General features: G+C 42.1%; 2 protein-coding genes and 1 long non-coding RNA gene across 3 annotated transcripts in view; 2 read left to right on the forward strand and 1 right to left on the reverse strand.

Moving 5' to 3' along the window:
- Positions 1-13,117: 13,117 nt before the first annotated feature.
- LOC108503508 lies at positions 13,118-14,195 on the forward strand. Its single transcript, XR_001876853.1, has 3 exons — positions 13,118-13,196; positions 13,362-13,476; positions 14,101-14,195. It is a non-coding gene; the product is annotated as an uncharacterized LOC108503508 (long non-coding RNA).
- A 1,645-nt stretch (positions 14,196-15,840) lies between these two features.
- MNS1 (meiosis specific nuclear structural 1) lies at positions 15,841-22,860 on the forward strand. The gene is made up of 10 exons (XM_017827510.1): positions 15,841-16,010; positions 16,091-16,180; positions 16,376-16,503; positions 17,035-17,137; positions 17,948-18,177; positions 18,802-19,018; positions 19,098-19,205; positions 20,028-20,285; positions 21,039-21,164; positions 22,748-22,860. Exons 1-10 carry the CDS (start codon positions 16,008-16,010, stop codon positions 22,844-22,846), a joined length of 1,362 nt encoding a protein of 453 aa, XP_017682999.1. The 5' UTR covers positions 15,841-16,007; the 3' UTR covers positions 22,847-22,860.
- TEX9 (testis expressed 9) overlaps positions 21,837-24,828 on the reverse strand; it is a 51,620-nt gene continuing 48,628 nt past the window's right edge. The window contains exon 13 of the mRNA XM_017827451.1: positions 21,837-24,328. Within this exon, the coding sequence (XP_017682940.1) occupies positions 24,251-24,328 (78 nt within the window). The 3' untranslated portion in view covers positions 21,837-24,250. The remainder of the gene's footprint in view (positions 24,329-24,828) is intronic.

Here is a 24,828-nt window from a genome sequence, read left to right on the forward strand (position 1 = left end):
ACCACCTAAGTGTTTGTTGTACTTTGTTTTAATTATTTAACACTTTCCTCCTTCCTGCTCGAAGGTATAATAAGCATTATAAATACTATTACTAATCAGGTTATCAAATCTTGAATCACATATACAGCTCCTGCTCCTTTAAAACTGCACATGATGTTTACCTGAGGAGCAGTGAAAGACTATATTTCTCATAAATTAATTTATGAATATTTATATACCAGATGGTTTTTCAAGTGCTAGCCAAAACTGATGGTGTTTGAACCAGAGCAATTGAGAAAGACTGAAGGAACTCATGGAGATATCGGTGATGGGGCAGTACATTTGTGGCTTCCAACAGCCAAATTATTCATGCGTTTGGAAGTCCATTCTTGAGCTTCACATTCTTAATTGTGCACCTGATCCTGTATTTAGCCTGGGCTTTTAAGAGCGTGCTTACTGCTGGATATAGCACGAGATTAGCAAAGGCTGAGAGTAGGAGGGCTGCAGTAACAGGAATATCTGTCCACAGGATCTCTCAGAAGGCAAATTCTGACCGTGCTCACTTCAAAAGGCAAAACCTTTGTTGTGATGTGGGGGAAGAGGGAGAAAGGTGATGGTTAATTGTAAAAGGTGAATTCTAACCTCTGCTTAGTTATATCTCTTTTATACAGGTTAAATGAGCTGAATTTCAGTACATTGTTTGATTTATTTGTCCAGGCACTCTGTCAGTTACCGAGCAGCGTTTGTGTACAGACTGAATTTTGGTGCCATCATCTGTTGGCCGTGTACAATTGCAGCACGGGCAGGTTGGGATCCTGGAACATCCAACCTTATAACACTTCTTGTATTGCTTGTTTCACATCCAGCTGCATTTCTTGTGCTGGCAGAAGTGTGTGGTGCTTTAAAGAAAACAAACACACACAGAAGTCTGTCCAGTGGAGCAGCCATTGGCTGTTGGGTTGGATGTCATGTGAATGCTGAGGCAGAAAAACCAGGATTTTTACAGGGAAATAAACTGGACAGTGTGAACTCCAGAACTGCATCTGTAAAGCTGATTTTATATAGCCACTTTATGTCAAAAACTACAGGTGCTCCTGAGATTTGGCAGCAAGAGTGTATATTCTTCTGTCTGGAAACCTCAGCTCTTTGTTTTGGTCCTTTGTCTGACCAGCATGAGCAACACTATTTGAAAGTAGTTAATACTGACTTAATTCTGCTCTAGAAACTAGAGCTAAAACCCCAATTCACTTTTTTTGGAGTATAATATCTTGCCAGTATTCTTTGTTCTCTTCAGCACTGGATTCTGCAGAAAGAATGATTGGTTTCTTTGCTTTACCAAAGTGGTGTCTTTACATTCAGCAGATCATCCAAGGGAAGAAGATTTAACATGAGTCTTACCTGCTGCTAATAGATGTAATCAGGCTTTTCTAGCTGTGAGATGTTGCAAGGATCCTTTCCACATTTGAGGCTCATTATCACTGGGTGAAAAACTTCTCTCCATTCATAGCCTCAGCCTCCATTTCTATCTGAGTCCAGATAGAAAGAAATGAGTGTGAAGATGGAGAGATGTCTGGAGCAGGAGTTGCACCAGTCACAATGAAGAATGAGCCTTGGCTGTACCTCAGGGCTATATGCCGGATGTTTGTGGCTGAAAGTCATTGTCCAAAGATGTCTGTGTCTGAGCTGATCTTTTTCCATTAGCAGCCAGGCAGAGAGCTGCTGACAAGATCTCACCCTGAGGTGGATGTTTCTGACTGGCAGCCACACCTGCCTTCTGTCCATTGGCAGTAACAGGACTTTGGGAGATGCTGCAGTCTGAACTTTGCTAAGAGGGATCCCATATAATGTAGCCACACTGTCACTACATTTCTGTTGCAGAGAAAGAAGAAACTCTGTGATGAATATCTACAAAAGGTTGTCAACTGAAAATTAATTACTTGGAAAGGCCCTGAGCAACATGCTGGAAACTGGCCCAACTCTGAGCAGGGAGTTAGACCAGACAACCACCAGAGTCCAGCCCACCCTCTACTTGTGTTTCTGGGTTTAAAGCAGGTACCCTCTCTCAAGGGTGAGAATCAAGGGGAAAGCTTTCTCTTGTAATGTGTGCAGGATTTGTGTGCTATAGTTGATCCTTAGCAACCGGATATATAACATTTATAACTCAATGACGGATCTGTGCTGCACAGTAAGCTGCCCAGGTGGACTCAAAACTTGTCACTGATTTTTGCACTCTCTTAATCTTCCTGTTTATTCTGTGCTTCATTAAAGTCAATCTCTGCTGGACAGATTGTCACTCAGGCTAGGCCAGTCCTGCTGTCTGCACTCTCTGGGGATCACCCTTCATCCTGATAAATGGTCTATTAGGAAAGCACGTGTCAGAGAGAAACCCTCCGTGAAGCTAAATAGATTAGAGGCTCTTCCCTGTGAACAGTCTCAGTGGAATGGGGTAGGCGTGATCATTAAAGAGGATTTAGAATGAGAAGACACTATTCCTCAGGACAGGAAATTACTCTGAGTTTAGAAAGGTACAGATTAATTCTAGTAAACATATAGAGTGAACGCTCTCAGCATTGGCTCTCACCACCTGAATGGATGCAGTGCCATGGTCTGGAAGCTGCTGAACTTCCTCATGGTGCCCCCTTGGGAATGGAGGATCCAGCCTTTCTCTGTGGTTTTGTAATATTCTGTAGCTACTGCAATTGCCAGCATGGAACACCAGTACTAAAAAGACATTTAATATTCTTGCAGTCCACTTCAGTGTTAGTGGGACCAGTATAATGACCAGCAAACCTCCAGCAAAGGGAAGGGATTGCTGGTCCTTACAGATACCTCATCCCCCAGCTTTGGCATTCTGAGTCATTGCTTCTCTGTCCTTGAACCTCTGAACACATCACAGTAACAACAAGGCCAAAAAATTCCTTACAAAAGAAAAACCTGCCCTTGAAACCATCCGTTTCAAGTGTGACTTGGTATGAGGTGTGGCACACCCAAATGCCTCTGGTTCATCTTCTGGTGCTGCCTTTTTCCTGCTGCAGGTTTCCTCAGGTGAGACATAGGCAGGGGAGAAAGGAGCTTGGGTTGCTCCTGTTCTCTTTTTTGTGGAATTTGGGTAGTGCTGGGGACAGGAGGATGAGCCCAGTTGTTGCTCTGAGGTTAGTGTATGTTTAGCAGAGGTTGGCTCTGTTCTGCAGGCCCTCAGAAGCAGCTTCAAGCTCTCAGAGTAGCTCTTTTTTTTTTTAATAATTTTTTCCCCCTTCACTTTTATCTTCCCTTTCTCTGTGTTACTGAGTGGGAGGTGAAGGGAAAACGAATTCAGAGCTTTTCCCCACAAATGTGTGTGTCCTGAGCAGCCATCTCCTTTGGCAGCACAAGTCTCCACATTTCTGATCTTGAGCTTATTCTCTGCCCTGTGGATGTTTGGTGCTGCAGGGGTGCCTGTGGGAAAGGGAAAGGCTGTACAAAAGAGTAGGCAGGCGAGATCTTGCTGCTTCTTTCTTGCTGCCTGCAGGAACATGCAGAAGCTCTGATTTTCACCCTTGTTGGAGCCAGTCCAGCACAAACATCTCAGTTCTGTTGGCACCAAAAAGAGTGGTAGGTCCTCACTGGTGGCATTTGCACCAAAAAGAGGAGGGAATGCTGCCAGAAGACTCTCTTGTGTGAAGAGTGGCTATCACCCAGGGAGAGGATAGAAGAAGATTATGCTGAGAAAGCTAATTTTAAATGAACTAAAGGAAGATAAATTCACATTTTCCAGTAGAGCATCTTCCAGGAAAAGAAATCAAATAAAATAACAAAAGAGTTATAAACAGCAAATTCAACATTAGTTTTAATGAAGGACTAAGCAAATATTGTAGATGTTTTAATAATAGCAATAAAAAACTACAAGTATCATAACAATATACATGTTGTAAACTCATGTCATAACATGCAGTTATTGTTCCTAAACTGCATCTTGGTTTTTGCAACAGTAATATATTCTCTGTCTGCCTGGGAAGATTTGGTGGACAATGACTTGCAGTGATGGTACAAAAGTTGAAAGAGGTGATATGGGGGAGTTCTGGAAGACTCTTTTCAACTCTCTCTTTTGTTGTTATTTATTTAAATGCAAATCTTTCAGAAAAAAAATGACCAAAATCTGATAAATATTCAGTAGCCTTGGTGCATTCATGAATGTGAAGGCTGAAGGAGATGGTGAGTCACACAGAAACTTGTCCAGGGAGACAAGGCACTTGTGTTAAAGGAAGAGCAGGGTACAGCAAACTTAAATTCAGCCAAGGCCTAGGGTTTATTTTGGTGTCTTTTAACAGTCCACTTTAAAACTCATCTTTTAAAAGTACAGTGTGTAGGAAAAGAGTCACTGAGGTCATCTTCATGCAGACCTGCATTCAGACAGCTGAAGTCAGTGCAGGCCTCTGCTCCCAGGTGCATGAAGGACAAGGGCCTGTAAAGGCAGGTGATGTCACTGGTGGAAAAGCAGGTTATTACCAAGTGTGAGACCAGGTCATCCCACAACCTGGAGTCACAGCTGGGGTGCAGAGGGTGGTGTCCAGCAGTGTGGTTCTGCTGTGGATGCACCGTTTCAGATTCTGGTCTGTGTCACTAGCAGAGCTTTCCCCAGGCCAGGATCCTCTCCCAGGGCTGGACACAGTCTGATGCAAACAGCTGCAAAAGCTCATTTTCCCTTTCTGTCTCTTGGTAAATCAGTGTTTGTACAGTGTGGCTTTCACTCCAAAAATGTGCTCTGGGGATACCTCTCCTTTGCCAGGCCTGAACAAGGTATGAGAGACAGCTCCTCCACTAATTCTCTAATTTATTAAGCTTAAAACTTACTTGACCTATTTTAAAAATGTCACTGTTTGCAGAGTATCAACAATAAAAAAAATACCTGAAAGAGACCTGCAGAAAAGCTTGGGTGCATGTCACAAATGTCATGTTATTCCGTGGCTTTATGTTTAAGCATCTTAATTGCTGCATCTCCTTACACTTAAAAGATTACCGACTAGAACAGCTTCAGAATTTTGTATAAATAAAATCTGCAGAGCATAAAAAGAATTCAGAGTAAACACCTTTTGGTGGTAGGTAGAGATGACACAAAAACATGTGGCTTAGTATTTGTTGTGTACTGGTATTGTTGTTCTTTTCTATTTTTAATGTTTCTGCCATTCCTCATTATGAGTTCACTACAGAGCTTTGCCTTACAGTATGACATGACTAAGCTTATGTTTAGCATTATTATTATATCATTTGCTTGTAAACTCTGCCTATTTTATTGCTGACTTATACATTTTTGCCAATATTATTTAGAAAATAAGTGTCAAGAAATGTGTAGGATTTATTTCTGGGTTTACACAGATCAGTTTAAACTTTTCAAACCTAAGATAAAATGCATCTTAGTAGAGCCCATATATATAACATTAACATTCATTTAGCACTGACTAGGACTGGCGAGAAAATTATTATTTAGGGAGGGCTTCATACACATGGGGATGAGAAACAGCTCAGGTTTTTTTTCACTGCTTCTTGAGGAAAAGGAGACAAATTCTCTATCTGATGCAGCTGAGGACAGCTCATCAGATCCACAGGAGGGTGGATCTTCTACAACTAAGACTACTGCTACAACTAAGGCTGTTTAGAATTCCATGTTATTTAAGATATATCTACTTTATAGTCTACATTTCCACATCCCATTTTGAAGGCACAATTTGAATACTGCTGGTTGTTTGTTTCCTTGCTTTCAGCTGGGGACAAGCTGCTACAAGGACTCAGGCTTGTGTCCTCAAGGTCAAAGTGTCCAGAGAAGGATTTGTGCCAGGGCACTCCCTTCTACCCCTTGGGTCTGGACTGCCTTGGATGCCTTTCCCATCCCAGGCTGTGTGCAGAGTAACAGGATGCTTTGCCATGAGTTGCTGAGCCAGCTGGGGAGCCAGGCAAGGTGGGTATTCACTGCCTGGAAGGCAGAGAGAATCAGTTTTTCAAATATCAAATAGCAAAATATTGACATACTAAAGGAGATATAAAATACAAATGCACATTCCCTCGTTTTGCATAACCAGTAGGTAAGAATGAACTGTTTTTGCAAGTCAGTTTTAAAAAGAGGAGAATATTTAGAAAGTGAATCTTGCAGTCTAGATAATTGTAACTTTGTTTTATGCAGCTGCCAGTGAAGAATCCTGGTGCAGTGGTACTTGTAAGTCATAATCAATAAACATTAATTATTTAGAACACACAGGATAAAAACGAGTGAGTATTAAACCAGAATTAATCCCACTGCATAAACACTAGGGAATGTGTATGAATTCCTAGCAAATTCATAGTGACATCCATTTGGCATCTCTATTTACATGTATAAAAAAGGTGTAAGTGGATATTTCATTATCTAAGTGTAAGTAAATTATAAATAAATTTTAACTGAACTGCATGATCTAACTGTTAAGGATCAAGTATCTTAAGTTAGAACATCTACAGTATATAGAAGCAGACATGTCTGGCCAGATGGTGTGAGAATAAGAAGTGACTGGATTTGAAATAAATAAATAACATGTTAAAACAACCTGGAAAGAAGAGGTGAGGCACTCTAGGAGTGATTGCTTTCCCTTTGCAACTGGTAGAGAGAAGGTTTTAGCACCATTCCAAGGTGGAGGAAAAAAATCAATAGTAGAAATGGCAGCACACAAGAGACAAAATGATTTAGGGAATTTACTCTGCTAGACCTCAAATGCTTTTTTGAGGTTATAAGTGTTCACCACAAAAATTATCTCAGATCAAGCACCCATGGCCAAACAAATCCAAGCAGTGAAAAGTTTCTGTGTTGGAGGAGCAATGCAAAATTCTCATTTAACACAGATTTTGTGTTAGTCACACTTTTTGCTTCTTCTGTCTGCAGAAATCAGGTCCCAGTCTTGGATCCTGGAGAAATCTGATGAGAGATGTCTTTCCAAACCCACTGACAGAGGAGTCACCCCAGAGAGAGGAACAGGAGTAATAATACATGTCAATGAAATGAGGCAAGGCCTGAAAAATGCTTCACAAAAGAGAAAAATTAAGGCCAGGAAGTAGGAGTACCCAAAAGAATACTTAGGAGAACAAACACCTGTGGGATGAGAAAAAAATACCAAACAGGTAACAGACAAGAAAGAGAGTAGAGATAATTCCTCTGAAAATACTAAAATGAGGTTCTTAACCTGCAGTTATATCTCTCTAGTATATGTCTAAATAGATATGGGGTCAGGAAACTGTTATTTATAAGCTAAAGCAAAACATAATATTGGGGGAGTAATTTTTTTGTTTTTTTGTTTAAGCCAGAAGTGACATGCATAAAAGGGGAGTGAGACCATGACCCTGCTTTTAAGCAAGTGGCAAAATCCTGTTGACTTGAAGTCACAATTGAGGCTTTTTACTCAGCTCCTGGTCACTCCTCACCATGTCACATCAGCACTCCCTCAGTGCTGGAGGTCAGTGAGGTTACACACACACATCTGCAAGGGCTGTGTGTTCTGTACACTGAACTGTACAAGGCTGAGTCCCATTTTATTGTCAGGAAAACGTAGGCACAGAGGGGTGGAGGTAGGACTAAGGCTCCTGATTTGCAGCACAGCACTCTGTGGCTGGAATCATGGTGCTCTGAGTGTCCCTGAGAGCCCAAACTGTCCCGGGCACCTCTGGGGAAAATGGGGCATCACCTGTTCCTAAAAAGCTTGTTTCAGTCAGAGCATGAGACCAGTACTGCTGTGTGATTGGCAACGAGCAGAGATGCTGATGGCAATGATTTCTGGGGAGGGGTGAGTGCCGATGGCACAGTGATGGCCTTTAGGAGGTGAGGATGTTCTCGTTCAGGTGCAGCACAGTTCTGAATGTTCTAATCCCTGTGGAGCACCTCCCGTGTAAGTAATGACAAGCATTGCTGCAGGCATGCAAAAAGGCAGTAAGACAAAATAGTTTTCTGGATGCCATGCAGCAAATTAAAGACAGAATGCAGGTCACTTAATCCTCAGTCTATGTCCAGTCCTACTAATTGCTCAAAGTCTCTTTGCTTTTGTCACCTACCTATTCGAAAATGTTCCCCTGCTAGTTGTTTGGAGAGCTATTAAAGAATCCACATGCAAGGGATGAACAGAATCAGATTAAGTTTTCTTATTGTTTAACAGAAATGCAGGCCTGGCAAACTCCACAACTGCAGGGTTGTGATTCTGAATCACAGAAGAAAGACTTTCATAGCAACATTTAAAGTGGAATTGACAAACCTGAGGATTATCAATCCACAAAGAAAATTAATCTGAATAATGCAGCCCTTCAGTGCTTTAAACTTGCATTGCTTTCAGGATCTGCAAGATTAGCCCCAGGTTTGCAAAGCAAAAGCTTTACCTGATGGGCTTTTGAGCAATGTTCCTCTTTGAAGAAATAATTCAAACCACCTGTTCTTTCTAGAGCGTTATTAGAGACCTTCATCTCTGTGCTGCAGTTATTGGTTTCCTTGTGCATGGAGTGAATTAGTGCCACGTTTCAGCTGGATTTCAGGATTGTATTATTCAGTTAGTAAAATCTATTAACAACACTTTGAAATGCCAGCCTGTTGTGGATGCAATGTCATGTTCCGTGGGAGGTGGTTGCATTGCGAGAAAAAGAAAATGTTTGCATAGTGGGCTGCTTAGCTCTTCTTTGAAACTGCACTTTTGGACAAGCAGGAGGAGGGAAAAAGTTAAAAAAAAAGCCTGAAAAACTCTGTATGGATGGAAGTCTCAGCAAATTACTTAACCATATAATTTGCCTCAGAGGCAAAAGCACGCCGTGCCTTCCTTCTGCTGTTATCCCGCTGGAGTCCATCAGTTTAACAAAGTTTTTAAAGCCAAGAATTAAGGCAACTTGTACCACTTCCACCACTGAGCACAGAGCATTGCAGAGGCAGAGCAAGCACACTTCTGCTTAGCTCCCTGCCTGGTTCTAACTCTGATCCACCATCACCTTGCACTTGTATCTGTGTGTTTTGCTGATAGACAAAGCATGTGCTTATTCTCTTCTTCTATCACTACTAACTCTTCTTCTATCATCACTAACTCAAAGTTCCTTCTCCTCTTATTTCCTTAGCTTCCTCTCCTGTGATACTTTTAAATTGTCCTGCCTGTATTCAGGAGTAAAAGAAGCACATTGGTATTGCTTTCAAACATACATGTTATCTAAAAGGCCAAGCCCATGTAAGATGTTTTCCAAATGAACTTGGTTAGAATTTCAAAAGTGGGTGGTTGGGAGTGAGAATTTCCAGATATCCGGCAGTGGAAGAAGAGTAGAAACTGCTCATCTCCACACAGCCTATAAAATTCTGCAGGTCACCAGCTTCAGGTGGTGTGTCCTTATTAAAGCACCAAGAATGTTTCTAGACTCATCACAGTGAAACTAAAGTTGTTCAACAGCAGTGTTCTTCTGTTAGGACAGCCAAGTGATTGTTGAATGAGTGACAGAAAGGTTAAGTTAGAGATCTTCCAAAGGAGGACATTTTTGGCCACAAGGGACAAAAGGAGGGGAGGGGGGAAGGACTGACAAAAGTTGTATACAAAGAAGCCATTTAATGCAGGTTTGCCATAAGGCAGGATAATAGTGCCTGAATGTTATGAACTCCAGAAACTGCATGAACACATTATATTTTAAACACTTAATCTGTTTTACAAACTATGTACATTCTTCTGCTAAATAAGATGAATTGGGATTCAAGAAGCAGCACATCCTGACAAATCTCCTCCTAAAGGCATCCATTAATATAAATCAACAGTAGCAGTTTTGTTTGATCATTTATTTGCAAGAATCATTAAGGTTTATTAGCATAATTATTCCCTGTGGGACTTCATGTCACATAAATGAAAAATGGCATTATCAATATTTAAAAGATAAGTGCGTAATGTTCAGAGTACTTAAACAGTACTCTGCAGGTGGTGTCCAGCTGGAGCAAATTAGATTAGGTTTGATTTCTGAAGTCTAGAAATATAATTTCAGTGCAACTGTTTATTTCAAAACTAGGTTCCTTATTTTGCAGGGCATAAGCACAGAGCCAAACTCTGTAGTTACTGTAACATGTGTGTGCAGTTTTCTGATTTCAAGTTAGAAACTTGTCCTAAGATATCACAGGGGAAGCAAATGTTGTTTACGGGTGGAAATCCTTCCATAATCTTGTCTTTTTTATGTTAAAAGTTCTATAGGATGACCTGAAATTTTCTCAGTGAAATGAGAAGACTTTCTCCCTCATCTCAGTGGAGACGTGGAGATACTTTCCTGCAGTAGCTCTGAAACCAGAATCAGCTGGTGCCTCTGTACCAACTCTGGAATCATCTTGGTACTAACAGTGAGCTTGGCTTACATGAGCACTTTGAAGCAGACACAGGGACTGATGCACAGCAGAGCCTGTGGGTAAGACTGTGCCAGTCCAACCCTGAGCAGGCAGGTGCCTGCAGTGTGGCACAGGCACTTCCTCATCTCTGAAGGGCACTGTGAAGGTCAGAGTTAGGAATAGAGTATGTGGGATGTCTGCATGCAATCCTGTGCCATGTGCTCTGGGATGACCCTGCCTGAGCAGGGAGCTTGGACCAGATGACCCACTGTGCTCCCTTCCAACCTGACCCACTCTGTGATGCTGTGAATATAATTATGACAGTTTGAGGGAGGGCAGATGAGTGAACTGTGTGTCAGCCCTGTCTTAGGGAAACACTGGGCATTTTTGGGTCCCCTTGGTGCTGCCAGAGCAAGTGCTGAGCAAGAGCACACGCTGCTTTGGGGAAAAGCTGCCAAAGGTTCCTGCACAGATGAGTGACCATCCGGGTGCTGCTCCAAGTGAGAGCAGAGGGAAGAGACTAGTGAGAGAGCAGCTGTGAGGTGCAGGGCAAAGGCAGCTCTCAGGACTGGGTGAGCCCTACTTTTGGGCAGCAGATCCCAGGTGTGCAGAGCAGCAGGGAGCGTGGCACGGAGCCACAGCCACTGAAAAAGGCCTCTCCCTGCCTGTCTGCAGCCACAGGTGTGCTGTGATCCCCCAGCTATGCAGTGCCACACATCGGTGTGCCCTTGGGACACACCTGGCATGCAGGGCCCCAGAAAGTGAACCATGATGAAAGGTGAGGGACTGGGAATGCTTCACACAGGAATCCGTGGGCTTTGTCTGGTCCACAGCAATACAGAGGCAATTCACCATTTCACTGATGAATTTTTATTGGAGCACAAAATTTCTGTTCTATCAGCACCAAAATGTATCAGTAACTGCTGTGTGCTCTTCTCCTCTCTAAAAGCTCTTGAATAAAACAACAGGGATTTTACTAAACATGCCCCAGGACTCCTCCAGACACATCCCCATGTGGGGCAGGGAAGCAGAGCCTCCACCAGCCTGGGGCTCATGACGGGGCTCTGCCGAGGCTGCCGGGCAGGGGAAGTGCCAGGGTGAGAGATGGATGCAGGCAGCAGAACGACTTTCACATTGCTCTCAGCCCTTTCTGGGACTGATGTTTGTTTTCTGTTATTGCCCTTCAGTTGCCCTTTCCCTTGGTTGGCTTAAGGTTATGGTTACAGATTAGTTTGTTTAATACTCTGTTGTTTGCCAATGGCATCTTTCTTCCCAGTTTTCTGCACTTTGCTGAGCTCCCCTTTGGAGCTCCTCAGCTTTTTAATTATTCACTAAAGTTAAACTGAACTCTTTGGGATTAATTGTGTTTGGTGGTATCTTGTAGGAATGAAATCTTTGCTTCCAATTTAAAAGCTACAAATGAAGCTTGTTATTTTGAGCGGCACTTTTGACTTATAATTGTATCACACCTGAGAAAATAGATACAACTTCTTTTAAAACCTTTTACAAACGGAACTTTTATACCCATAAACATTTAGATTCTCTGCTAAAATTATCACCATTCACTTTCCTAAGTAAGAACTCAGTCCTTTTGCTTGAACTTATGATCTCTCTTCTGCTTCACGGGGAACAAGAGTTTGGTTAGGATAGATAGAGGGGTAAAGATCTTGCTGCAAAAACAGAAGTGTCATCATAGCATTAGTTTTACACCATTCTTTACGTAGAAGAAATACATTTGCTGTACCTAGATCATATGCTTAAAACAAAGTATTAGAGGTGAAGCAGAAAGCCTGGTGCAGAAAGCAATTGTAGTCTCCCCGGTGTTTGCTAGTTGAATTAAAAAGAGCACAGTGGACATGGCTCTCTAATTGTTTTCAAATCACCAAATGTGGTGCCAAACACACAGGAAAAGAAAACTCGGTCCTACAGCTAAATAATTATTAAACCCACGTTTGGCTCATCAGGAACAGATGTGTTTTTGTTGAACACATTTGAAGCACTGAGTATTTTTGTTTCATTTAATATTTTTGTTTACAGTCCACAATGTCATGAGTAAAAGATCACTTTTGCCTACTGCTGCTATGGGACATATTTCCCTACTACTCCAGGATAATTAAAAAAAAAAAATTAGTGCTAAGACTTTGTTGACAGTGATAGCCCCTTAGCTGCTAAATCTGCTCTCCCATCCATCACTACTCTCAAGCAAAGCAAGCATTAGTTTCTCTGTGACTTATCTAGGTCTTTAGTAGATCAATAGCACAGCTCAGATGTTTCAGACTCTTCCCTGTTAATTCACATTTATCTTTTCATCCAAAGAAGGTAAATTACCTCACAGAGAAGCTGTGTTATCCCCAATAGTGGTTTATAATGTTGCAAAGTCAGCATGACCTACATATCTTATCTCAGCTGGAACGCATTTGTCACTGTCTCCTGTTATGATCATCTGGTAAAACGCCCTAGAAAAGAGGTAAACCTGCAAAATGGCTTCACCACTTTTGTTTAATGACCTTTTCTGCTGTGTGCTCCTGCATCACCTTCAGTTAAACTGCTAAATAAAGGGAACTTACTTTTTCCCCTTAATGCTCCATTCCATGGGTTTTATCATTAGCACTCCTCAGCAGTCTTTGCTTCTGCTGTTGGGAGCTCTTCAGTGGGTGCTGATACTGAGAACTGGTTCATTTATTAAGATGCTGTGTTAACCCTGAGAAAGGACTGCTGAGTTTAACTCTACATTTGTACAGTGGGTTGCTGGTCACTTGAAGCTTTTCAGGCCCTGAAAGTGTTTAATGCCCTTAGGAAAAAGGAATGAGAAGCAGGTCACTGACCTGTGAGCTGTAACCAGGCTGCTGCAAGAAGAAATGCTGTATGGAACAAGAATTTGGGACTCATTCCTTTCCAAACTATGGTAAAGTAGATATTTCATTATATACATGTATTAACATATCTCAATATATATAAAAATATATTCTAAAAACTTAATAAAGAAAATTTAAATGTAAATATACTTGACTTCTAAGGAGTCTGATCCAGCTGGTTGTTAAAACAGTGCATTTTTACTCTCTTTCCTCAGATGAGTGGAGCAACTCTGCCTGGACTGAACTCTGCTCTGCACGTGTGAGATTCTTAGGTCTTTGAGAAATTAGCTGGTGTCATCAAGGAGCTCTGCTTTTTGACATGAAGAAAAGGTAGGTCTGTTTTCAACACAGTGCTTGATCTTTTCCCAAATAAAAGCGGAGGAGCTCTTCTCTCCCTCCAGGGAGCAGCGACTCGCTGTGACCGCCCGGCTGGGAGGAGCAGCACAAACAGGTGCTTCCCCCTCAGGTGGGCAGGGATCCCCTGGCTGGGATGACCTTGGGCAGGAGAATGGGATGTGCAGAGACAGCCCAGCACAGAAGGGCCTGCCCAGGTGCACTGCCCGTGTTCCTGCACCCCTGGCAGAGAGCACGGACAGGGAGGGGCAGCCCGAGCCCTGGGGCACGGGAGCAGCCCCTGGTTGCTGTGGGGAGGGCCCCAGGAGGACTAAGCCAAGCTCTTTGCTGAGGAGCACAGTGGGAAACAGATGCCCAAAGTTTAGGACAGAAGCCTGCAGTTCCTGGGGGAGCTCTCAAGAAGAGATGAGACCAGCAGTTGCATCTGAATTGAGGGAAATTATTGTTTTCCCTCTCAAAGTATTCAATTTAATGGGAGAACAGGGTAAGGGTATATTGGGTGTTTCTGTGAAGTTTTTGGGGTATTTTCCCCTCCCCGTTCTCTACATGGACTGACTGTATGTGCTGAAAGGTTACTTCCCTTTCTTTGGAAATCTGCAGGCACAGTTTGTTTCCTGAGCTGTCCCTGGGGCTTAATTTGTGTTGGGGAAAACCATCAGGGCATTAAAGGTAAGAGTTTCTGACCACAAACTGCCATAAGGTGTTGAGGATAAAAGAATTCTCTGGTTGCATTTTTTTTCCTGTTTTGTATTTTAAGCACACTGCAGAAAATGTAGAATATACAGGAAATTAAAGAACAATGAGGCTCCAAGGACTAGAAAAAACCTCAACATATTTTTCCACTGGGAATCTTTCTGGATATTGTTCTGTGTTTTGTCTCTTCTGTGACAGGTACACTGCTCACAAATAGTTTATATGCAAATACAAGCCATCTCTTAAATTTTTGTGAACTGACTCCTTGGTCTCTGGTATGTATTTTGTTCAAGCATTTTTACTCCCACTTTTCTGTCTGAGTGCCTTGCTGTCCTGGAGACTGAACCAAGGTTTGCTTGTGCTCTCATTTTAGAGTGTTGCTGTTCCAAAATGAGCACATCATGCAAGCAAAGATGGAATTTTACATCTGAAGGCTGTTTGCTGTTATTTCCAGAAGTGAGGTGAGTGGACTTCGTTTTGTTCTTTTGTTTGGTAAGAAGGAAAATTCCATTTATTTCCAGTGAAGCACACAGCTGTTTACTGGGGAGAAAGGGCAGCAAAAGCATCTTTTGCACCTTTATCCCGCCCAGCCTTGCCACCTCCAGACCTTGAGCACTGAAAGTCACTGCTGTGCCAGAGTAGTTAAAAGCTTCCTTCTTTCTCAGTCAGCACCTTGGAATCATTGGGGGATAGGTTTCTTTGACATTTATGTGTTTCCTTGCCTACTGTTGAAGAAACTGTTGAATTTATTTATTTTTTTTTTCCTAAGGAAGAGAGCTGTAGTGGTAACACCACTTGGAAAGAACAAGTAGGGAAAGTTTATGATCTTTTTCTAACTCCTCTCTCTCTGCTTGTATCATCTTATTAAAGGCTTGGTCTCCTGTAGTTTACTCCCCCTTGTGGGAAAACACTTTTCTCATTAAAAGGGCGAAGAGTAACCAACACATCAGAAAGAATTCCACCAATTTGGGAAAATTTGTAAAAGATCAGGAACTGGTTTAAAATAATGAGTGTTCTTATCCCACATATATAAGATATAGGCACATCACACTGCATCAATACAAACAAGCAGACTTTTTACCTAATTCTCAGAGGTGTTCTTCTCTTAAGATTCATTAATTTTAATTAATTTTATAAAGTAGGTGACAGTAATGAATTTGAAATACTGCTTTAAGTAAGCTTAAATGTCTTTAGTTTCACATAACTATGTAGAAAGGAAAATAAAGGTGAGGAAAGTGGGTGGGCAGAGCTTGGGGAATTGGAGGCCTCAATGTTGGTTCCCTTCCTGGGGTGAAGTCAGTCCAGAGAAACTCTGGAGTGAACAGTTGTTCTCCAGGCAGGGTCTCCCTCTAGAAGAATTAAGGGCTGGGTTTTGCTGGTTGGGTTATCCAGGTTTGAGTAAAGCATACTGTGTGCCAAGCGCCGTTACAGAATCGTGTACAGTGTCTGTTCTGGTGATGTCTGTGGTTCATGTCCACGGTTGATGTTCTGCCTGTGCCTGTACCTCCCACACCTCTTGGGGACCCACCGTAACAGGGACTTAAACTGAGTTAGAGCAGTTCTTAAATAAACGCCGCCACCTGGGATTTGTGGGTATTATAGGTGAGTCAAGTGCATTAATTTAACGATTCAAGAAATGCTCTTAAATATCAACTTCTAAAGGTCTCGCGGTGACGTCATGCGGCTCTGGCCCCGCCCACCCCGAGTCACGTGCAGGTCGGTCGCCCTCTGGGCCAATCAGCGGGGGCCATTCACCCCGGAAGTTGAACCCGTTCCCCGGCAGCGCCGCGCGTTACCACGGCAACGGCGGCGGGATGGTGAGAGCGGGAGGGGAGCGGGGAGAGGGAAGGGGATAGGGAGCGAGCGGGATGGCGAGCCTTTCTCTTGTCGCCCGCAGGCGTCCGAGGAGCGGGAGTGGAACAAACGGGCGGCCCGGCTGCGGGCCGAGCTGGAGCGGGAGCGGCGGCTGGATGAGGCGCTGCGGGCGGTAAGAGCAGCGGGGGCGGCGCCGGAGCCGCGCTCGGGGAGGCCAAGGACGGGCGTTCATCTGGCTTTACCTTCACCCGCCAAAGGCCTTCTCCTTTAGCAAGCGTTTGCTGACTGGTGTGGCCTTTAAGTGCACAGTCCCTGCCTCCCGAATGTCTGTGCTGAGAGTTGTTACGGGGTGGTTTGTTCTGATTAGGCAGAGGAGAACAGAAAGCAGAGGGCGCTGCAGCTGGAGCGAGAGCAGAAGCTGGCGGCGGAGATGGCCAGGAGGGACCTCGAGAAGATGAAGGACGAGAAGCTCAGGCAGCAAGTCAGAGCCAACAGGTATCGCTTCAGAAACCTCCCGGCTGTATCGAACTGGTACCGTGGTTTGGGGAAGCTGTAGCAGAATCGGAAATGAGTAGGACCTGGAAGGGAAAGTTATTTTGAGGTCAAGGTATGATAAAAGGTAATGTTAAGCAAATTTTTTCTCAACACGAGAAAAAACTCCGATCCACAAAGTGTTTGTTTTGCATACATGTCTATGTTTATATGTATATATATGTCATGTATGTTACATGCTCTTAGGCATATCTGTGAGCACACATGTATGTCTGTATACCTGTACTTATATAGTTAGATGAGAAGTGTGCAGAACTGCTGATAGATGTGTAGAAATATAGGTAACTTTTGTTTTAAAATTAATTTTTTTTCTTTTTCTACTCTTTAACTAGAGCAATATTTTTCATCAGGGTTTCCCCTGATGTATGGTTGGGTTTTTTTAAATTGTGTTTAATAGTGATGGAAATTTAATTTTGTCCCCCTAGGTACTTACCTCCTTGTGATAGGATAAATTTATTTTTTTTCCCTTTCCAGTCTTGAACTTCGAGAGTTAGAAAGAAAGCTAAAATATGCCTATATGAATAAAGAACGAGATGCACAGATGGCTGAAAAAAAAGCTTTTTACGATGAGAAACTGGTAATTAGCTCCATAGTGAATCCCAGCACCCAAGTCCTGCAACTCCTTGTATGAATTGTGCTGAAAAGTTTTCCTTCAAAGCTGACCTTTTTAGCTAAAATAATGGTTAGGCATTGTTGAAAATACATTTTGTGCTATGGAGGATTAATTAACCAGTAATAACTGGCTACAAGAAAAAGGTTTGCTTTGCCATTTGAGTCAAAGGAGTAATGAATTAAGCTGTATGACTGGTTGTAGTTGTTATTTTGCTAGATTTGTAGTATTTGTAGTATCCAAGTTAAAACTAGGTACCCTTTGTACAGTAAGTGCTTAATGCTTACTGTGGTGAATCCTTACTTCAGAGTCCAGCTGCTGAAAACATTAACTATTGTTAAACAGGTATCTGGATAACTTCAGAAAGAATTGTGAATTTTTATTGATGTACAGAATAATGTGGGTGATCAGAGAGGTGATTCTGGTTATGTTAATGTCTTATGCAGAGTTTAGTGTAGGCAGGTAAAGAACATGCTGGAGGGAGGATATTTTCTGCAGTCCAACCTCATTCCAGCCATTAAGCTGATGTGAGCAAGTCCCTCTGGTGCTCAAGGCTGCACTTTTACTGCTCCTCAAGTTAGATCCTGAGGCTTCCCTTCAGGGGTACCACTGACTGCATTAAGCTATTAAGCATGTTAAGGGTCTGTATTTATAGATTGAGGTGGAAAACCTTCCTTTCTGGTAATGCAGCACAATTCCTTTCCATACTGTGTGCTTCTTCACTACCTGTTGTAGAAGTGGGAGTAAAAAGGAATCTTGCTTTGGTTTCCCCCCCAGAAATGGGAGGATGAAATAGCCCAAGAGATGAAGGAAGAGCACGACAGGTTAATGCAAGAAGAACTTGCTGCAGAAATGAGGCGCAACCAGGAGAAGATAATGTACCATCAGGAACTGGACAAACAGCTTGAGGAGCAGGAGAGGAAGAAGCAGAAGGCCTATGAAGAGTTTCTGAGAGAGAAACTCATGATTGATGAGATTGTAAGAAAGATCTATGAAGAAGACCAAATGTTAGTTACTTTGAACTTTTATTATTTGTTAATTTAAAACAAAACAACTTCTATCATTCTGTATAGGAAGCTGATTTGTATGCATCTATTCCATAGAGACTAAGGCCCATTTTAGTTTTCCTTGGCAACATTTTGCTGACAAGAGACTGACTTGTGTGAATTTTCCTGTTGAAACATCAGAATGCTCCAGTCAGTCTTGTGTCCCTACCCTGCCACCTTTTGCCACCTCTCTGTTTTCCTGCCTTATGGACTGGGACAGGGAACGAGGTTTCTGAGGGCAGGGTGGTGTGGGGGGGGGGTGTGAGAGAGTGTTTAGTGTTAAATAAAAAGTTTAGGGGTTGTGTGGACTTTCTTCTCTTCTTTGATGGAGTGTGTGTAAAATGCAGTAGTAGTGAGGACCTGTGTGAACAGTCTGCACTCCTGAAAGATGTTAGACATGAGATTCCCTTCTTGCAGCAGCTCAGTAATAGGTATTTTAAATTTAGGTGTCTAGTTTCTAGCTGAATGTTTAAGGACAGTCATTTAAATCTTAGTCTCTGGGATATATTAATGGTGAGGTCAGTTTAATGTTACTCTACAGTAACAGTAAACTATTTGAACATTTTTTTTTCCCATCTTCTACAGGGAAAAACAACGAAAGTTAGATAAAGTGAGAGAAACTCAGACATATATTGAAGAATTTATAAAGGAACAAGCTATGTGGAGGAGAAAGAAAAAGGAAGAGATGGAAGAAGAAAATAGGAAAATTATGGAGTTTGCCAACATGCAGCGACAAAGAGAAGATGATTGGATGGCTAAAGTTCGAGACACTGAGGAGAAAAAACAGAAAGTTCAAAACATGGTATTAAAAACTGAAATTGTAGAAAAAAATTGTTGTATGTTTTTGTCTTTCATTTAGAAACCTTTCCTTCCTGTAACAGGTTGCTGAGACTATGGAAAGAGAACAACAGAAGCGTCAAGAACAGGAACAAATCCGCCAAGAGCTGTATCTGGAAGAACAAGAGGAGATGGAAAGGAAGAAGGAGATGGTAAGTGCTGGCAGGTAGATGAAGGGCTTTATTTCACACTTTGGATTTGCTAAGTCTGCAGTGTTATTTGTGACTTTGGGATGGTTTTGAGGGACTCCTTGAGCCCATTTTCAACTATTAGCTGTCTCAAAGCAAAAGGCTTAATTCTGAAGTGGTTTTAGGAGTATTAGATGAATTTTAATTGTTTTCAATTCTGTTTTGGCACAAAGTATTAATTTCCAGCACTATTTCCTAAATGTTCTTAATCAGACAAGCAGTTTGTACATTAGTTTAGGTTTTGGAGAGAAAATTCTGGGTTTTGAGTTTCCTTTTCCATTCCTAATGTGTTTATGTTTTATTTTCAAGCAGGAAGACAAGTGAATGTTTTGAATACCCTTATACCCCTTTATACATTTATTTATCTTGTGAAGGAGTAGCTTTCAAGTTCAGGTTTAAGCTAAGGAGGTTAATTAACTGCTTTTTTTCTGCATGTCTATTTGCTTTTCCTGTGGGCCTGCCCACACTCTTGTCTTACTTTGCTGTGGGTGACAAAATGTAGCACAGGTTGAGATACCAAAGTGGTTGTTGAGTCACTTCGTGCTAGTAGGGGAAAAAAATATCTCCTTTTGTTTTGGACTGAATTTTGAGAATCTTGTGACATTTGCCAAACTGATTAATACTGGAGAACCCTGTCAGATATGGAATGTTTGCTCCAGTTAGTTATGCTAGAAGTTAACAGCTACAGTAAATTCATTCCAAGAAAAATCCAGTAGATTGGCTGATGGCGGTAATTTTTTCAAAGTCTGTTCAGTAACACAGCATTTTACTAAATTCCCTTTACAGGCAGAAATTGAAAAGAGAATAAGGCAGCGCCTGGAGTTAAGGCAAACCTATGAAGAGCAGTTTGCCATGAAGGCAGCAGCACAGCGAGCTCTGCGGGAGGAGGAGGAAGCCTTCCGCCAGCAGATGTTGGCCAGGCTGGCAGAGCAGGATCGGATCGAGGAGCTGAACGCTCAGAAACGCAGGATGAGACAGCTGGAGCACAAAAAGGCTGTGGAAGAAATCCTGGAAGACCGTCGCAGACAGTTCATTGCAGACAAAGTAAGAGTTTCACACGCCTTTGGTTTGAGCCACGGTGTTTCAGTGTGGGAACACTTGTGCTGTCCTGAGAGATGTGGCTGCTGTCATTAGGGAAAGGTGACAGGGGAATTGTAGACAAATGTGTGGGGGGAAGGAGGCCTTTGCTTTGGTTGGATGACAAGGAAAAGTTTTTAGAGCCAACTTTTTTTGTAGCTTGAGAGGTTGGGGTCAACAACATGCCTGGACCCCTGTGTACCTGACATGCTCTGCAAATACCTCCTCAGGAGCCATGGGAGCAGTGGAACAACTGCTGGCCAGTTCCCTGTCCCTGGTCAGCTGCACTGTGTGAGGAGGGGAAGTCCCAGCCTTGCTTTTAGATTAAGTCTCTTGAATTCTGATCTGAGGAGGAAAAGGTGTAAGCTGAAAACAGGTCATGGAACCCTATACTGCAGTTTTCAGACCTTGTTTATGGGGTATAAATCACATGTGTAATGTGAATTGTGACTTCTAGTCATCAGCATGAGAATTCATGCCTATTGCTCTTTTTCTGGGATTAGAGCAGTAGGACAGGAACAGACTAACTTGTCTGAGAGCCAAAAAGGCAGAACTGGACACTTAATCTGCTTTCAGAAGGGCAAACACTTGGATAGCAGACTCACCCCAGGTCCTGCCATTCAGTCCTCTCTTTTGTCTGAGATTGTTTTCCAGTTGCCAAACACACATTGTTTAAACAAATGTTCACAAACTGAACTTAGGAAAACTTGTTTACTGTAGGAGCGTGAAGTTGAAGAAAGAGAGTTAGAGAAGAGAAGACAAGAAAGCATCCGTGCAATTGTTGAAGAGGAGAGGCAGAAACTCCTGAAAGAGCACGCCTGGAAACTGCTGGGTTATCTGCCTCGAGTAAGTGAAGTGTCTTGTCAATGCTTTCAGTGTCTGTCCTGGAAATCACTTTTCTCTTGGATAGCTCAAGGTGAAGTTGCAGAACTGTGTAAATTCCTGGAGTCAGTGGGTGTCCTTATTGTGTCAGCTCACCTGCACTCACCTCTTACTCCCAAAGAGTTGGGAAGCTCTTTACAGAAATGCTCTTTGGGCTCCCTGGCAGCATTGATGCCTTGTGCAGGACTTGCTGAAAGCACATCCAGTGCTTGGAATGTGAAACCTGAGTTGTACAGCAAGGCTTTTCTAGCTAGAAAGGGGTCCACCACATCTTACACCCTGTTACCACCACATTTCTCAGCTGGGGTTTTGGGAGCAATTTTGACTCATCTGCCAAGTATTCCAAGTTAGCATGGAGGCAAGGCCTCCCCTCTGCAGCAGTGCAAGGAACTGCAGTGCTTACAGAAGCATTTCAGAGCTCACTCTGTTCATCTCTGTGTTTTTAAAAGTTAAAAGGATGGAAGCAGTTATTGCAATAGGAATAAACTACCATTTATTTTGTATTATGCTTCATAATTGGAAAGATCTCCTGACAGTACACAAGTGAACAGAGCTGCCATAGGGATGTAAAACTACATTTAGAGTAGGGAGGGAATTATCCCACTAGTTAAAGAAATTCTGCAATTCTGGAAAATGTAAATAGAACAGAGTATAATTTTTATTCAAACATTAATATGATAATTGGTGCAGGAATTTGTAACATCTGGAGCGAGTTGTTCTTTAATGTAGATTAAAGGATAACTCATATTGGAAACATTTTGAATATACGTTTCTGGTTTGAATTTGCTGTTGTAGGAAGCCTTGGCAGTGTCAGTGTCCAAGGCTCACCCATGTGCCATGAATGATGTCCTACTTTGTTCACTGTGTCTGACTTGGGTGCTCCTACATCACTTTACTTCACTCAAAATGGTTCAACAGCAAAGTGCTACCAAATTTGAAACTTTCCAATATAAATGCAGTTTGTATTTTTTTTCTTTTCTAAATGCTGCAAGGTATGCTCTGTGGGTCATGCATATTTTTAGCTGTAAAATTAATTTAGAAATAATTGTAAATTTAGATTTCTGGGTTCCCCTGCTTCCCTTCCCCAAAAAAATAGTTTTTGATTAAGTTGTCCAGTATCAGTTTATCTCCCAAGTTATTCCTTTGTAGGAGCTAATTCAACACAGCTAAAGGGGAAGACAGAGCCCCAGCCCAGCCAGGGCCTCTTTTCACTGCAGTTTCTTGATTTTTACTAAAGCTGCACCTGCTGTGCTGGGTGTTACCACTTCTGTGAGAAAGAGAATGCAGCTCAGTGTTGTCTTCTGGTAGTGCTTGTGTGTGCAGAACAAAAGGAGTGGCTTTAGGTTGGCACCAGCTACACCACTTTGTAACTCATCTGTTCAAGTTTTGTGATGCCTTTCAGGCTTGAGTTTCAGGTTTGTTTTAAAGGTAACAACAGTATTATGGATACAAACTATCCATTCTCTTGATGGAAAATTGCAGAGATCCATAGAAATCTCTCTACTTTGTTTTCCCTTCTAATGTGTGTTTCTTTCCCATTACTGCAGGGGATACTCAAAGATGAAAATGACATTAACATGCTTGGAGAAGATTTTCGGTTGGCTTACCAGCAGAGAAGAGGTAATGAATTATCAGAAGAGAGCTGAACCTTTCCCCAGCTCAGCTCCTGCTTTGCCACTAGGTGTCAGCTGATTCCCAGTGAAAACTTCCATTTGCTGTTAACAGTGAGGAACTCCTTTTTAACACCATTAAAAGTCTCCATTTTAAGACCAAAGTTCTCAGCTGATGAGCAGTTAGTTTTATATAGATGTGTGCTGCACATTTTTCATCAATAAACTGTTCTGAGTTCTCAGTTCTTCTCAGTTAGTGGTGTAGCAATGTTAGAAATGTTTTCTCCAGCAGCACAGCAGAAACCAAGCTGGTGTAAATGCACACATGTATTCCAGTATGGACTACAGGATTCTCTTCATGCACTAGTTCTGGGGGGAATGGGAAGATTTGGCTGTACTGGCACTACACTACTATGATCCTAATCCTCCTAGATCTGAGGTACTTTGCTGGTAGATCTAAGGCAGGGACATTGTTCCATTCTGAGGTCAGAACCACTGTTTGTACCTCTCAGTGCATAAACTGACTTTTTGTGCCATGTTCCTATTCACTTACCCTGAGGGAGGAATCCATTGGAATCACTGAGGTCTGACAGAGGTTCATGGAAGCAGCACAGGCCTGTATTGCTCCTGTTCATTAGTGTACACATGGTATGCTCAGCTCATCTACCCTTAATCTTTTACCTAGTTCTTGATTACAATGATGACTAGTGCTGGTAGAGCACCTGTGAATAGTCACAGCTCCTGACTTATCCCCAAGCAGCAGCTGATGGCCAGGGAAAGGTTTAATATTTTCACCTTGACCAAAGGAGTCTGTCTGGGCAGTGAGGGGCAAGTCTCATGTGTGGTTATGCCAGCCAGGGGGGAAGATGTAATGACTCAAACAAGTTATGATCATTTCTATAAAAGAGCTGTTGGTGCTTAAATTAGATGCCAGACCAACCAGCTTTAAGGGGAGATCTGTTACAGAGAACAGACAAGGCCAATTTTCCAACCACGTGTTTTAAAAAGGACGTGACATTTTCTTCTCAACTGGATCACCGGTTAATTTATTTCTGTTGCAACGAGGAATTTTCTGAGACTAAATCCTGCCTTCTTTGGACTGAATATTGCCATAGATAAGGTATTGTTTTAAATGCTAAAACAGAGCAAACTGATTAACAAAGTTCACTTGTTGGACTATACCTTGCACCATCTGTGCTTCTCTGCTTGTTACAGAATGGACAGTTTGGCCTGACACTGCAGTAGAAATTTGTATTTCATACAACATTACAACCCAAGCTGTCAGGCTTACAAAAGTTAAACAATTTAAACATAAGCAAAATCAACAAAATCAATTCGCTGGGATATACAGTTATTGACTATTAACAAGGATTCATACACAGTCCCAAAATAATGTACCATCTGAGTTGTCTTTCAAACAGAAGCTGTTTTTTAATGGAATCAATAACTTCCCCACTCAAGAGCTTTCATGAATTCCTCTTCAGTAAAAGAAAGCATCTTGGCAGCTTCAATGTGCATCTTAAGAAAAAACAAAAAACAATTAGGAGCAGAGGTAAAAGAGTGACCAATACAAAATCTTGGATAACTGGGATAGCTCAAAGGGGCTTCAAATCTATAATTTGATTTTTTTTTTTTGGTACTGTGGTCTGATGGATGTTCACCTGTTCCAGCTGAAGCTGCTAATCATATTTTTCTGCAAAAATCTGTAGTGTAGGGATGTGATAAATTTTATGCTAAACACTAAGTTCAGCCCTAGTAAAATAGGACTAATAGCTTTTCCTAGTTCCTTATATTGCTTTAAAAATATCTCGGGTTTACTGAGGCATGGAAATGCCTGAAAATCTAACAACTTGTGACCTCTGAAGAACACATAAGGAAACTGGTCCACATTCTCTCAAGCTGATCAATATGTGTATTGATCACAGCTTAACATTAAAGTTATTCCAAACCAAATCATCCTCCTCCTGATACTTAATATCTTTGGGGAATTTCTCCCCCTCTATCATTCTTCAGGCTCT

The sequence above is a fragment of the Lepidothrix coronata genome, unplaced genomic scaffold (genome assembly GCF_001604755.1).
Source record: "Lepidothrix coronata isolate B3197 unplaced genomic scaffold, Lepidothrix_coronata-1.0 Scaffold140, whole genome shotgun sequence".
NCBI classification, from domain to species: Eukaryota; Metazoa; Chordata; class Aves; order Passeriformes; family Pipridae; genus Lepidothrix; species Lepidothrix coronata.